The sequence below is a fragment of the Falco peregrinus genome, chromosome Z (assembly GCF_023634155.1).
Source record: "Falco peregrinus isolate bFalPer1 chromosome Z, bFalPer1.pri, whole genome shotgun sequence".
Taxonomy (NCBI): Eukaryota; Metazoa; Chordata; class Aves; order Falconiformes; family Falconidae; genus Falco; species Falco peregrinus.
In genome coordinates, this window is record NC_073739.1 from 81,971,536 (window position 1) to 81,987,351 (window position 15,816).

Here is a 15,816-nt window from a genome sequence, read left to right on the forward strand (position 1 = left end):
GCTATGATTAAGAATCAATGCCCATCCCCAACTCGAATAGTGAATTATCCCAGCTCTCGTACTAACAGTGCCAAGTTCTGTTTCTGGGAAAACAGACTTCACCTCTGTCTGGATAGCAGTGTTATTTTAGGATCTACTGTGCCAATCCAACTCCCTGCTGCTGTCCTGTTGGCTAACTCACTCAGAGCTTAGCAGCAGATGTTGGGAACTCTCCTAAAACAGTTTTCAGAGGAACCTTTCCCCCACAGTGTAATTGTTGAAATCTCCTATCTTCTATGGTTTTAACTTGACAAAGAACAAAGGAATTTCTGTATTGCTGTCCTCTGAAGTAACCTATTTTGGGGAAAGATCTTAATACCTGAAAACAATTCTGGAAGCTGCATTAGCTTGACAACTCTGCTCTACTGGTGATCAAAAACATCCTTAAAACTAGGTTACTGCATGCAGCTGTGTGATCACTTTCCTGACAAATATTTCCAAGGAATTAAAAAAACATGCTAACTGGTAGCATGGATTATATTCAAGAAAAACCATGCCTTTTACACCTAAATTAGAAATTACTTTTTATTCAGGAGACGAAAAAGGCATCAAGGTGTCATAATTTTTTACTCAGGAGACAAAAAAGGCATCAAGGTGTCATAATTTTAAAAGACTCTTGCTTGTTTGCTCTCAAACAGTAGTTCCAAGCCAGCTGTCCCATCTTTAAACAGGTCTTCCCACCCCACCCCCACTTTATTTCTGCTGTTAAATCCTTTGTACACACTGTGATCAGCACTACTAAGTTCCATGTATGGAGGCTCATACTAACTAATACAGAGAGCCAACCTTCAGAAAACAATTTTGATGTGTGCCATAAGCTGTGCCTAAGTTGCTTATCTTATGCATACCATATCCTAACTCACTGCAGGGAATGAAGAAAGGGCTGCAAAACAACTAAGTGAAGGAATAACACTAGCATAATAAAGAAATCAATAGTTTCTTCAGAGAATTTCATCTTCATGTGCTTGATGAACTTTCACCAGATTCTGCAGTTTTAAGTAGCTGAATCCTCATAGAATACATCAGAAATATATATATACACACACATATATATATGAGATGTACTGGATTTATGTCCTGGACACTGTAAGCAAGTATAAGAAAAGAAGTTGTGTCAATAGCATTAGTCACTTTAACATCAGGAGCAGCCTTTTAGGCTTCTGTCATCACAAGTCACATGGAAAAGAAACTCCTGGATACATAGATTTTTGCTTCACAAAAACAAACAAACAACCCAAAAGCATTACAGGCTTCAGAAGCAGTCAATATGCACTACCACACATTTTTGCTTTCTTAAGGAAAAAAGTATTAGAAAGGTATTCTGAATGTAAAGCTTAATTACCATCAGCACGTTGTTACCACAGGAGAATCAGCGTATGACTGGTTCCATGACAGCAGTTTCAAAAGCTCCCAACCTTCACTACTGGCTGAAGTGAAAGATGCACAACAGATACAGCTTTAAAATATTACTACTTCATCCTAACAAGCTCGAAGAAACACTGCTGTTAGCAAAGTTGGTCAATAAGTAGCTCCTAATTTCAATGCTAGCCAACCACTTCACTTACAGCTGTCTGCTTTGCATTCCCAACACACCCTTCAAAATCCTCCATATTACCAAAACCATGGAGCCCATTGCAGGGTTTTCTTCTTTACCTCTGGATGGTACAAAAATACAGAATTCATCTCATATTTAAAGCAGAAACCAGGTGCTTCAGATATCTAATTGTTGACTACAAATTCCACAAATCAGCTACATTCCTCAAAAAATAATGTTAGGATTTGATCCCCTCTCACTATCTCTCTCACTTAAGTCAGAATTGGGAGGCTGCAGAAAAAGCAAAAATAAGCTTCTGAAAATCTGGAAACAGCACAGGGATGCTATCCTCATGTTAAGCAAGAAGGAAAGAGGGCACATTTACACTACATCTTTTTACATACATATTGACTGTTAAGCAAGAAAAAACATTTTTCAGATAATACCTTATAAAGCTCTAATGGCACAGCAGGCTCTAAAGCAAGAGTTTGACAGGAGTACTAGCCTCCTCTCTGCACTGGAAGGAACTGCTGGAATTTGCCAAAGACTACAGCACTCACAAGGTACTAGCACCCCAGCAAAGAATATCTGGATTGGGATTTAAGGAAGTTAGTTTTAAAACCTTACTTCAGCTAGTATCTGCCAGATCACTTTTCACCAACATTCAACACCGCTATTTTGCGCTGTAGTTTCCTCTAATGCAAAACAGTGATAAAAATTCACCTCCTCTGCAGAAACTCAGGACCTCCCATTAAAGCTGAGCCCTGTTAAGTACTGCTCCACACTGTATCAAAAGCAAGTTTACATAGTAACTGTAATATAACTACTACTATTAATGTCCACAAAAAAATGTAACTGTTCAAGAAGAAAGTTTGTTAAGGTATCAATCCGGAAGTCATTTTGATGCTGTATTAAACACTTACACTGTACTGAGATGAGTACACAAATATCTGGAAGATAATACAGAAGTATACTGTCACCGACACATCTTTCTTTTAGGGGCCCCCTTACTCCCAACTACAAATAGCCTTTGTCAGGGCACACATGAAAGATATGGTCACTATGCAAAGCTAAACCGATTGAAAGCTAGAGATGACAAGTCCGATGGGAGTCATGTATCTCTTTATGCTTCCGCATATACTGGAAGGAAAAAAAAAGGTGCACCCGTATATTGAGTGTTCTCATATGCCTCTGTTCAGCATTGCATCATGTGGACTGTGCCAGCAGTGGAACAGGGAAACTGCCAGCAAGGAAATGAGGCACAGCAGTGCTCTGTGGGTTCAACAACAGGTAGGCAAAAGTACGGTGCAAGATGGAGACTTCTGTGGAAGACTGAACAGATTACAACATCCAACAAATGAGGACTACCACTGTACCTGAGGAATATTCTGTATAGGCAGGTCATCTCTGTTACTACTCACCCTTCACATAAGATAAAGACCTAACAGTGTTGACACATTACCCAAATGTTGGCATGGAAGCAGAATTCAGCATGTACTACAGATGTATCTAGTTACAGCTCAGGAAGGACGCAGTTCTGCTTCCCTTCCCCTAGCTTTTCTTTAAATTTTGAAAACATAGGAGCTACAACAGCCCAGGTCAACATTACCCCAAACCTGCCACAACTAAACTCTGTAACTAGTTGTACATTATCAGGCATTTTACAAAAGCAACTGCATTTTGGTAAGTCTTTTTTAAAAGGTGCAAGAAAAGAGCATGAAGTATATCTATGCTCTTTTTAAGACAGAAAAAACACACAGCTGATCACATCAAAATACTGGGACACTGAAAGGAGTGGTTTGTGTTTCCCTACTTTGGATTCTAATAGGCTGTACTGTCACCACTGGAAACTCTGTAAATAAGATAACATGTCAGTTGACTACTCCCTCCATGGCACAGTTTGGTTTGTTAAAGGCTTGGAGTTTAGCTATCACTAGTTACAAAGTATTTATTTCATCAGCACAATCCATGCCAATAAGGAAGAAACTTCCATTAGAAGACGCCTTGTATGAAGGGAAGTTCGTGTTGTTTCTTCACCGACTACTTCTTGTGCCCCATTTGTCTCAAAACTGCAAGGAAGTGCATAAAGACAAGATCTTTAATTCTACCAAATTCATTACATATTTTAGAAAAGTGAACTTACGTGCCAACATGTTTCAGGATACACAGGGATTATGCGATTAGGATCCCACTGGCTTGCTGGGAGGATTCAGCAAGATAACTACAAATTACTTAGAGGGCTAGTGTCAAAAGGACCTCTGTACTTATTTAGCCTCTGCTCTAGATTACTGACCCACTTATGAAGAGCTAAGCACCCCTGCTGCTGTGCGATGCCAACATCCACTCCATCTGTTTGCTTCTGCTTTCTCAGAACCTCTTATTAGTCTGTGTGAGAAGTTGTGTTAAGTACCATGAGCTGCTTTTGCACAGTACACACGCTATCAGCCTCACTTAGTACATAGGCATCTTGACGAACAGCACAGAAACAATACAATGCTAATCGCTGCCCGACTACCGATGACAAAGCATACATGGATTTCTGAAAAGTCAATTTAATTCAACTTTTGTCCAAGCTGGTCTCAGTTTTGAGAAAAAGCTTGTAGGTGTTCAGTTGCTTTAGGTTTTAACGATGAAAAAGTATAGTCAACTACTGAATCAAACTCTCTGAAAATCTCCAAGGGGACCAGAAACTTGTAAAACCACAACTGAAACTTCTGCTGAGGGAATAATGCAACAGTGGCAAACAGAAGCATCCCATACTTAATATCTACACTGAGTTAAACAGTGTAAGTAAATCTAAAGGTAGTTAAAAAACCCATGCACACACACACAAACATTTGGAAAGTTAGCCCAGCTGTCACATCAGAACTGCATCTCAGCAGCTTAGCACCTCAAGCTTCCTGCTGACTAGGAAGGAAAAAAAGTTTCAAATTCAGCATTTTGTTATTTATCCCTGCTGATCTGCAGATCTTTAAGACATTCATTAAAGCGGGTCTCAAGCAGCAGTTTCATTAGCTTACTAAATCCAAGAACAAGAATCTCCACAAGTCATTACAGTACTGAGTTGACATTTGTTCTTTCTTGGGAACCCAGACTACTGCTGTCAAAGTGAAATAATATCAACAGTCTAAAAGCCAACTATGAAACTCAAGAAATCTGTATAGCACTGCTGGCAACCCTGATATGATCTCATCCTGTAATACCAAAGCCATTTCTTGGTTTAAAATTAAATCTTGTATAATAGCCAACATCACTTGAAAAGCTCTCTAGCTGCCAGTTTACTCCTAAGGTAGTGAAGAAAAGTAACACCAAGGTCCAGTCCTTTTTACAGTTGACTGGAAGATAGATGAGAACAGCACCTCACAGCCCAGCAAGAACTGCTGGTCCATTCACAACATGGAGGTTGTTATACAGAGTACAACAGATTCTGTTTTATTCTGTTTTAAAGAGTTTACTATGTCGACTTTAAAACAATAGGTCATGCAAGCAGGAGGATATACTCAAAGTAGGCTAAGAAAACAATGATATATTAGCATACTGTTTGTCTCTTCATACATTAAATTTATACAAAATTAAATTTAGACAACTATTCTTCTGAAATAGCAATATTTATTGCTCCAGTACTCCTGCAGGAGAACTCTAGAAGTCCCTCTAAGAGCTTTTAAAAGAGCTCTAAAACTTAGATACACATTTGATACCAAGTGAATCTCTGTACGGCATATTTAGCTTCTGTCTTATGCAACTCCTTCCAATTAAGCCTTTAGTCTTCATCGTGTTAAATACTTGCTAAACACATAGCCATCTCATGTCAAGTTCCAATCTTAGTCTATTGATACACAAAGACAAGAAAGCTGCAATATTTCATTTCTGGTTGTTTTCCAGCTGGCAAAAGGAAGAAAGCAGAAGGGAAACCCAGAGAATTTTGGGACTGCTCTAGGGAAGAAAATAGAAGCAGAGGGAAGCACTAAAAACAAAAGGTGAACAGAAAAAAGAACAGAATTAAAGTAGTCATTCATTCTGTGCATAATCATGATTTTCCCCAAAACCTGTGTCAAATCCAGAAGAGAATGCTAAAACCATTATCAGCTATAACACATGGGATATATGGAAATCATTACTGACACCAGTCAAATCTATTTTGCACTATGATTAATACAAAGTTTAAAAGTAGCTGGGATGAATGTGCTAATACAGAAATTAAGGTCATAAACTAGATGCAGTTTCTCTCTCGTAGAAATTATTTTAAGTGTCAAGGGGCTAAGGGCCCAGAATATTCCTATGCCACCAGATCCTCTTAACGTTTTTACAGAAAACACACACCTGTGAAGTGATTTGATACTTATGTCACACATAACAGGCTTGCACAGGCACCTTTGTGGGATTTCTGTACAACATGAATCAAGAGCAGACTGCATTATACTTACAAACACAACCCTTGCCTCTTGCACAGCAGTTGCTATGAATTAAGTTGAGAAAGTGAAAAGGGTAGAATGCAAGTCGTTCACCTACATGTATATACGTGTCAGGAGCAGAAGAGCAGTTCTAGAAATACTCAAAGTTATTAAATAAAAAACACTTTCATTAACCAGTAACAAATAATAATTACAATAAATAAACTGGTCTTCAGACAACCTGCCTCCAAAAATAAAACTTCCCTTCAAAAGGGAGAACTGATGCAGCTTGTACAATCTAAGTAAAACTACCAGATACAATTGAAAATATTAAGTGACTGAAGTGTTGACCAAGGAAAAACTATCTTTTTTTTTTTTAAGTGGAAGTGTAGGTTCAAGTATGCCCCTCTGATTCTAGACAGGGTTATTAAATAAAAGCACAGGCAGTGCTACAAGCTAAGAGCTATGCTAGGCACCACCAGAATACACACAAATTGGAATCTATGTAGTAATGAAAATTGAAATGTAAGGATATTATTAGAAATTGTGACTTTAAAGCATGCGATGCACTCATAAGCAAGCACTATATAAAACCAAAATAGGTTTTAAAGAATTTTTGAAGAACCAAAAGCATGCAACTGATTTTTTTAGTCATTTGTTCACAGGATAGCCTAAACATCCATTTAGTCATTTCTTAAGTGGTTGTACATTTCAAACACAACAGCACTTACCTTGGTATTGTCACACATTTTGTATTGCAATTCTGAGTGGTAATTGCCTTCTCAAGCTCATCCAGCTGTCCTGTTTTCTTTAGCTTCTTGACCAAGCTTTTCACTGCTTTTTCACACCACTTTTCCTCCTGACCATTCTGCTCACCACCACCAGCCCCTCCAGAGCCACCAGCAGATTTTTTCCACCCCAGAAGTCTCTTCACAACTGGTGGAGTGAATGGCAATATGGATGACATGACTTTCACCAGACAGAACACCCAGCAGCAATAAATTAAGAGATTCCCGTCTGATCCCTAAAAACACAAACCAAAACAGACACATTAGCACTGAGTTTTCACATGAGACAAATACCTTGCTTAGGACCTTTCATTACCAAATGACACAGGGCACTGCATCCTAAAGCCAAGTCAAGTAACAATTCAGAAGTAGTTTGATAAAGTTCAAATGCATGTTCACTACAGACTCATCAACAGTGCAGACTAAGGCTACTGTTGGATTAGGCATTTAATTTTTCCTTAAGCCCTTCCTGGATAAAGTCAACTCCAGAAAACACAGAATTTTGAGTCTAGGTTTGCACCTAGGCTGGCTTGTTTTCATCATTTATTACATTTTTCCACAAGTGATTGACAAATTGCATACACGTAGATGTATGTTCTGCCCATCTCCAAATTAATTTGCAAGCAAAATTGTGTTTGGAATGTCATTTAGTCATTATGGTTGGACAGAAGTCTTCAACAGCCAGCCATTTTAGAAGCCTATTTTCATTTTGTTTGTCATGTTTTACATAACTACCAATTTTTGTACCACTGGGGACACCAATTTGAAATTCACTCAGAAGTTTGATAATAAGATTATTGCCACCTTTCCATCTAGAGTTCAACAGCCTACAGATAACGAGTCTTCTCAACTGGCAGTACTTAAAATAATCAAGTCTTTCAAAATTTGTTAAAGGCTATTTAAAATCTTAGTTTGCAGGCACCTGAGTAGTAGAATTGTCTCTTTTCATTTTGATAGCCTTTAATTCAGGATCAACTACATGATCAGGATGTTTATATAAAATGAAAGATTAGAAGGGTGCTGAAATTTGGGCTATTTCAGCATTCACTGCAATTCACACTTCAAATCATTTAAAAGAGAAATGATAGCCATTTAGAAAAAAAGACCTTGTTTTTGCAGCTTTTATTAGGCTTGTTTTAGGTATTAAAACATAGGCCCCAAATCAACCATCTTATTTCAGGCAGACAGCTGTTAGAAATTGCTTGAGGACATAAAGGTCATACGGATAGAAGTATGGCATTGAAGTCAAAAGCAGTCTTATTTTGAGGCAGCAACTGGATATGTGAAGTACAGAAAGTTGCCATATTTCCAAGCTGTGTAACTTGATTCAGTCAGCCAAAAAGACCTTGTTTTAGCTAAGAGTTAACACTACCTTCAGGCTACTCTATTTGAGCTTTCAAGGCAGCTTACATGCCTCTCCATCCTGTACATCCTCACTTCTATCCAAAATACACCAACTTCATCTTACTGAAACCTTCCATCTGCAAAACAGCATAGTTGATTTGGGATACTTCAGGCTACAGTATTCAGGGCTAATTTATGCCTTTCCATGTCTTTGCAGTTTCAGAGAGGACCAACAAGTCATCAAATGGTACATTACATTCTACAGGTAACTTTAAATCATAACTTTTCAACTTCCACAAAACAGAAGATTCAGTTGGAATGACATTTGTTTCAACTACATTATATGTCCATAAAACAACTTCTGAGAGCACTCAAAAATAAGACCAAAGCAACTACAGTTTTCTGTGATCGAGGAGACAGAGGTTGCAATTAACAGGGACTCAAGATTAACACTGTAACTTTATGCAAGTCATTCAAACGAATCTATCCTAAATTAGAGAATCAGAGAATGGTTTGGGTTAGAAGGGACCTTAAAGATCATCTAGTTCCAGCCCCCTGCCGTGGGCAGAGACACCTTCCACCAGACCAGGTTGCTCAAAGCCCCACCCAACCTGGCTTTGAACACCTGTAATGATGGGGCATCCAGAGCTTCTCTGGGCAACCTGTTCCAGTGCCTTACCTCCATCATCGTAGAAAGTTTCCTCCTTATATACAATCTAAATCTACTCTCAGTTTAAAACCATTGCTCCTTATCCTATCAGTAGAGGCCCTGGTAAAAAGTCAAAACATTCATTTTCACATAAGACAACAAAATGAAAAGAACTTTTATTCTTTCAATAATGTTAAATTATTACAGAATTGTCCCAAATATTTCAGACCGCAAGTTTTGCAGACTGCAAAAGCATCATACTGGAGCCCTGGCTGCAGCAAACACAAGAAAAATAAACTCAATATCCAGCATTTTCAAATTAAACCCTGACCAGGACACTCAGGGTACAGCTTCATAGGGAGCCAAGCCATTGCAACAGCTTCCTGCCACAGGAAGCCCAGGTCTCCTTCCTTTCTTTCCTGTGGCACCACTAGCGCCTCGGCACCTGTGCTAATACCTTTCCACAAACACTGCAGCTAGATAACAAGTAAAAATCAAGCTGGACTTCTTTTTGCCAAGTTCTCTTTCAGGCTAAGAAGTTGCAGCAGCTCACACATGGTACTACTCAGTACTCAGGCAGATGTCAGCTGGGTTACAGGAGTGCGGAGTCAGGACTCCAGCCCCAGCCTTCAACAGTGGTGTTAGTGTTGACTGCAGCGCTGGAAATGCAACCTGGGCACGTACTTTAATTTAGATCATTTATTTTGGCAGCAAAGCCAAATCAAGCAGTCTCACACTCCCCTTTCCACATGTTCTGAACTGTCTGCAGACCTGAGAGTGAAACACATTAGACCCCTAATACAGTAGACTGAGTTAGCTCCAGAGATGAAACAGGAGGCTTGCAAGGCCTCTGCTGTTCTAAGAAATTCTCACACTAGATTTCTGAAAGAGGGAATGGCAGTCACTGAGCTTTATAAAAAGACTTCAGCTTTTGAGCAAGGCCAGCATTAAATGCTTCAGAGGCATACACAAGAAATTCAAGACAACCAAATCAAAGAAGATAGCCTCTTTTGCTTCAAAGATCATATTTTAAACACTAGCAATTGATGGTGTAATATCTGAACATTACATTCAATGCTGACAGATGTAGGCAACCAAGTACAACTACCATCACTTATCCACACGCCAATTCTCCTGGAGCTCACTAACACATAATACACGTATTTCCTGTTCTTTGGCTTCAAATTTGACACCTTTCAATGCCCCAGCATACTCCTTTAATTGTTTGCCTTATACAACACACTTCAGTAGGGTCTCATTTACCAAGGTAAATTGCCTATTCTTCGAGGCTCTCTAAATATTCTCAAAGCTTTTATCTAATTTTTCAGCTTTACAATACTACTTGTAATGATGTGTCCAATTTTGCAGTATTCTCTCCCTTAAGACGTAACACTGATCTATATATCATTATCTATATTCTCTGGTGCTTTTTTTTTTTTAACTAAGACTTTCCTTTCTGCTTCAAATCCACACTGAGCCATTTAAGTCTTACAGCAGGGAAGAATTCAGAAACCCCATACATTTCAGTTTTTCTTTATATTTGAACACTCATACTGTGCTGACATAATCAGATGCAAAAAACAATCTTTCTTTTCCCGTTTCCAAGACTGTAAGCACAGACCTAACTAATCAGAAATTTCCAGCTATTACACTTAGTTTTAACCAGTTCCATTACAGACATAGGCTCATCCAGCTTCTGTAGAAGTTGTCAAAAAGCACAGGCTGACCTGCTATCCCTGTGAAAATTATTTTTTTAAAAAAACAACCTAAATACCGCAAAGGGACAATTTAAAGAGCCCTTTATTACAATGATTATTGCAGCTTAGCAGCTATTGAAAAAAAAACCACACACAACACAACATACACCACAGCTGCAGACTAAAAGTCTGTGAGGCTTAAACTAACTTCTTCCTTCCAGCTACTGTTTTGCCATGTCAGGCATTTGCCAGAAGAATCAGCAGGAATTTCACTAAGTTATTCCAGTAGTGGCCCCGTATCTTTCAAAGGGTGAGCAGAGAGAATGTGACACAAGTAGGACAGGACTTCATTCAGCTTAATACTTCAGCTGATTGTGATGAGTACTCATGGGAGAATATTTCAGCTACCTTAATTTACGCAGAAGTGGCACTCTGCTCCCAGCCTGGAGGAGGCACTGCAAATTGCAAGGCATGTTTAGGTTGAACTATAAGCAATTTGGATAAATGCACATTATGCAAGAAAAAAGCAGCAATAAAGAAATTAATAAGAAATACTCTACTGGGTCAGAGTGGTGCATCTAGCACTAGGCTAGATGTCTCCAAAGGTGGCAAAAGACACGTTACTCAAAGCACATGATCCTGGCAGTTTGTAGCTCATTCTCCTCATAATTCTTCAGCATCTTAAACTGTTAAAGCAGGAAACTGAAGGCTACATTCCTACCTATTCTCGTTAGCAGCCATTTATGGACCTGCTGTCCACAAATTCATCTAACCACTTTCTGAATCTGCCTCCACAACCTCTTGTGGCAGACAGCACCAGAATGTAACTGCCCACTGTTGAAAGAAGTACTTCTAGCTATTTTAATTTATTCTCTTCCTAGTTTCAGAAAGCCCCTCATATTCTACCACTGCAAGCTCTGCTGAAGAACTGTTTGTATTCTATCTCATCCACAAGCTTCAGGATTCCGTACATTTGAATCACATGCCTCCCCCAAATAGAGGGCTATCAGCCTTTTGTCACAAAGCAAGCATCTGAACGCAGCTCATACAGTTTGGGAAGCTTCCCTGGGCAGACGCCAAGCCTGAAAGCTTTACTACTTCAATTAAATTACAAGTACTTGAAGATACTGCATAAGGACTGACCTAAAGACCACAGAAAAATTTTATCAGTCTGCAGTTATCTTTCCATGTATCTTTTTGGTCATATCCTAAAAGCTCTCAACATTATAATTAAAATAGTACAAAGACAAAAATCTACACCTCATGAGGAATTTGGAGATGGAAGGCAGGCAGTATATGTCTGCTGCTGAACACCTGGCAGCAGCTCAAATAAAAGTGAGGAGGCCTACATTTCCTTTGGATTCTAACTGTATCCACCTCAGACAGTCTCAGATACCATCTTTATACTAATGGGTTTAGGAGTCACTGTTGCAGCTCAGTTTTGACCAGCAAATCCCATTCCATAACCTGTAACTTTTGCCTTCAAATTGATACCAGGAATTCTGATCTTTGTTCCTAAAGAATTGTTCTCTCACACCCTGTCACTGTTGACAGTAGCCTCCTGCTAAAAATAGTCCTCTGATCTTTTTCCTTGTACACTTTCTCCATCCACAAAAAAAAAATGATAAAATGTTTTTCCCCCCTAAACACAACCGGAAAACAATCTTTGCCAACACTGCAAGAAACATTTCCACATTACTAAAATGGCCACAGGTTAAGTACACACTAAGTATGTAATGCCTCTTCTTCCATGCAACAGTTTTTGTAATTTCCTTGTAGTCTATCATCTCCAATCATCTCCAAAGACTAAGTACTCATTTATGGTCTTTGTTTTTAAGGACCTTAAGCATGCTTTGCCATCGCTTATTCTTTGTGCTGTCTCTCCTTTACTCACCCTCTTCTATTGAGCCCCAACACCATAGCCCAAATCTGATATTTTTTCTTCCTGTGTACTATTCCCGATTTTCACTACCACACAGCAACATCCTGAGACTCTGTAAGTAATTGCAGGGAGATTTTCAAGACCACCTTCTGAGCTCAACTGTAGCTGAACCATTACTATCAAGGCAGCAGTGCAATACATAGCAGAAGACTTCCACTGTTTTATCCCCTTCCACTTTCTCTGGATTGTGCCTTAAAACTGCAGCTCTGAACACTCAAGGAGTACTCACTGTTGCCCAGAGAGGTACAAGTGTTTCTTTAGACTGATGGAACACAGGGTGCACGTGCTGTTATTCCCAACAGATTAACACTGGAAAATTCACAAATTGCCTAATTTTGGTGGTATTTGATTCATCCCTGCCCCCGTACTGTATCTCTGCTTCCTGATGCACACATGTTTCTATAGCTGGTCAAACAGTGTCATAGTTGGCAACTTTTAAAGTCACAGTTTGAGTCATGTCTGCTATTATTCCATTCTACTGTGGTTCTCTGGAACAAGTATTAAATATTAAGCCCAAGATCCCAGCAATAACTAAGCACAGAAATGAAGAAAACGTTAAGGGTAACATGCTAGCAGACTGAAATCTTCAAGGGAAATTTTCCTTTGCTGAGTGTCTGGAACATACTATAAACACAGTGGTGCTACCAAAAATATCAAGTGATTTCTGGCTAATTTATTCTAAAGCCTTATGCAACATATTTCATATCAGTCTGCTTATTCATCTTAAACTTGAAATAAAGAAATCTGATCTCTCATGGTTTTACTAGAAGTATTCTGGCTTAGAGGAATTTCATTTGCAAGAGCTCTTCTGGAATAAAGAGGACAGAAGTTAAGCTCCTGAGGAAAGACGATCGAGGAAAATAATTTGTGGTATTTGAGAGAAAGTCTACAAGCTCATTGCCTCCCTATTTTATTCCCATTTTTGTGATATTTTAAAAGGCGATGTTTTTTTCATTAATCCTGGAATTTGGACAAGATTCTTTATCAATTTCACCAAATGCATAATGTTTCAAATCTTTTAGAAGATGAGAGACTATCCACGCTTTGCCTCCACACATGCCCCTGTGATAGTACCGGCCTCACAATAAGGCATCATTAATTGAAGCAGAGACTATTTAAGGCAGCATCAAGACCTTATGTTACGTTAAAGAATACTGAGAGTTGAAGTTCTAAAGGGCATAGCTTATGCAGTACTGCATATGCCTCCTACATTAAGCCAAAGTCATTAAGACTTAAGAGAAACGATAGAATAAGTATTTAATCTTGCATTGAACAGAAGCAAAACAAACCTAATTTATGACCTGCTTCTGGATCCTTTAGCCTGTGTAGTTCCAAACAAGAAGGAGATAGTTTATTCTCAGCAGAATCTGAGAAAGTTCTCCCCAACATTAATAACCTCAACTTGCAGGAAACCTGAAGTCTCTATGAAGCTCAAATGAAAATCAAAGCCAGTCTTTTCCCTTTCAGATAGAATACACTCTAGTTAAATCACTCAGTGGAACAGACACGAGAAGACATTTCACTACTTCTACTGCACCTGCAACCCCTCAAAAAACTGCCTTTTGAGGTTCCAGGAGGGCTAATTCTTTCTTCCCCTACAAATGCATACGAGACACCTTGTTTTGTCATACTGGAGAAGCTCAAACCTACTGCCACATACATACTTTTCTGAAGAAGAAGCACATGAGAAAGTGAGATGGTGCCTATCCCTCTCTCCTCATATTCAGGTCAGAGTAGGACAGCTTCAGATATTCCCTTACTGTTCTTGGAGTGTTTTAAGATTTTTTGCTTTGGGGAAGGTGGGGGTGGAGAGTTGGGGGAAGGGGAATCCAGCCCTACTGAGCAATGCCCTCAGATCCACCTCCCAGTTCAGCTTTTCAGCCAATTAGGCCAGCAGTGGGGAGTGACTCTAACAAGCTCCCTCCCAAGGGGCTCCATCTGGCCCACAGCTCCATCTGGCCAGCTCACAGGCCAAAGCTCCAAGAAGTAAAGCCAAGGTCCTGGTTCAGCTTTGACATGAGCTGATGAAGTTCAAGGCAGGTTGCTTGTGATCCATGGGGGAGGGAGCAGAAGCAAAGAAAATTCTTCCTCTGGGTCAGCTTTAGAATGAGAATTTGAAACATGCCTACATAGAGACTCAATTTACACATTAATTAAGTTTATTATTATCTGGTATTGCAATGCATCTTGAAACTGCATAACAGTAGTATCTTTATATAGCTCACTGAAAACAATTACCCACCCACTTTGAAAGTACACTTTTTCCCTCTCACTCACTTTGTGAAGTTTGATAATGAATCAAATGAGAAAACTCATATTTCTCATACCCAGGACTAAATTAAGCACGATCATATTGTTATGAAAGCTTCAGAAGCTGGGTTTTTCTTCAATTACTAAGGACTGCTGCAAATTACAGACAAATGTAGTAATGAAAAGCTATAGTCCTATTAGAAAATTAGCACACAGGCATTCTTAGTACACTAAAATGGCATGCAACTGGAGACATGAAAAAGAAGAGAGAGTAATTTTGCTGACCTTCGATTAAGCTACTAATAGGAACAACGTATTTTAGCAACTCTCCTAGAATTGCAAAAGAGGAAAATTACTACAACTGCAGTCGGCCAATCCACCTGTCTCTGCAAAGCACGAAACTTCTTCCACTTACTATTATGAACAACCTCACAGTACTGCTCCTTAAAACTAAAAGGCCTTAATAGCTCCACAAAAGCACCAAATAACCACTCCAAACCACAGCACTTTTAAGTTCTTCTCACCTCATCTGTTTGGACTAGTTTTCCATATGTAACAAATAACAGTTTTGTCACTTTAGAAAATAAATACTGGGCTAAATTTGACAGGAACAGTCACAGTACTGGTTATGAGGTACCTTCTTATTTTTACTTGTACGGCTCAGCAGCTTCTCCACTTTGTTAAGCCACAAACAATTGCATTTACAAGTAGTTATTGCAAGTTCATTTTCAATACAGGCCTAAAGTTAAATGTTCTTCAAACAGGCCAGCCCCCACAGCTCCTTGATAAGCAGAGCTGATGCTGCACCAGATTGTCTGACGGTAAGCTCATATTGCTCCATTGTAATTAAATCTAGCTCGAGCCCCAGACTAAACTGATAGGAGACTCAGGAACTTCTCCCTCGCAGTCTCTTCTTGGTCTTACTTCACACTATGGCCATCAAAGACGTATCATCATAATAAAAATTCATCAGGAACAAAGCCTTACTATTTGTAATGCAGTTTCTCTGCTAGAAGTGGAGCAATGTTTAGGAAGGTTTTCTGCAGTAGCCAATTTCTTCTAGCCCAGAGAGTATTGAACATAGGGCTGCCTGTACTCTCCATTCTATTACAAAAAACTAATCCCATCGCATGACCTGCAGCAATTCAGTTTAACAAATCAACAATTACAAATATTTTGGCA

At 39.1% G+C, this 15,816-nt stretch overlaps 1 protein-coding gene across 2 annotated transcripts in view; it reads right to left on the bottom strand.

The window, feature by feature from the left end:
• SMAD2 (SMAD family member 2) overlaps positions 1-15,816 on the bottom strand; it is a 52,671-nt gene that overhangs the window by 34,100 nt on the left and 2,755 nt on the right. For both annotated transcript variants that reach the window (XM_027779040.2, XM_005231964.4), the window contains exon 2: positions 6,696-6,988. In XM_027779040.2, the coding sequence (XP_027634841.1) occupies positions 6,696-6,931 (236 nt within the window). In that variant the 5' untranslated portion in view covers positions 6,932-6,988. The remainder of the gene's footprint in view (positions 1-6,695; positions 6,989-15,816) is intronic.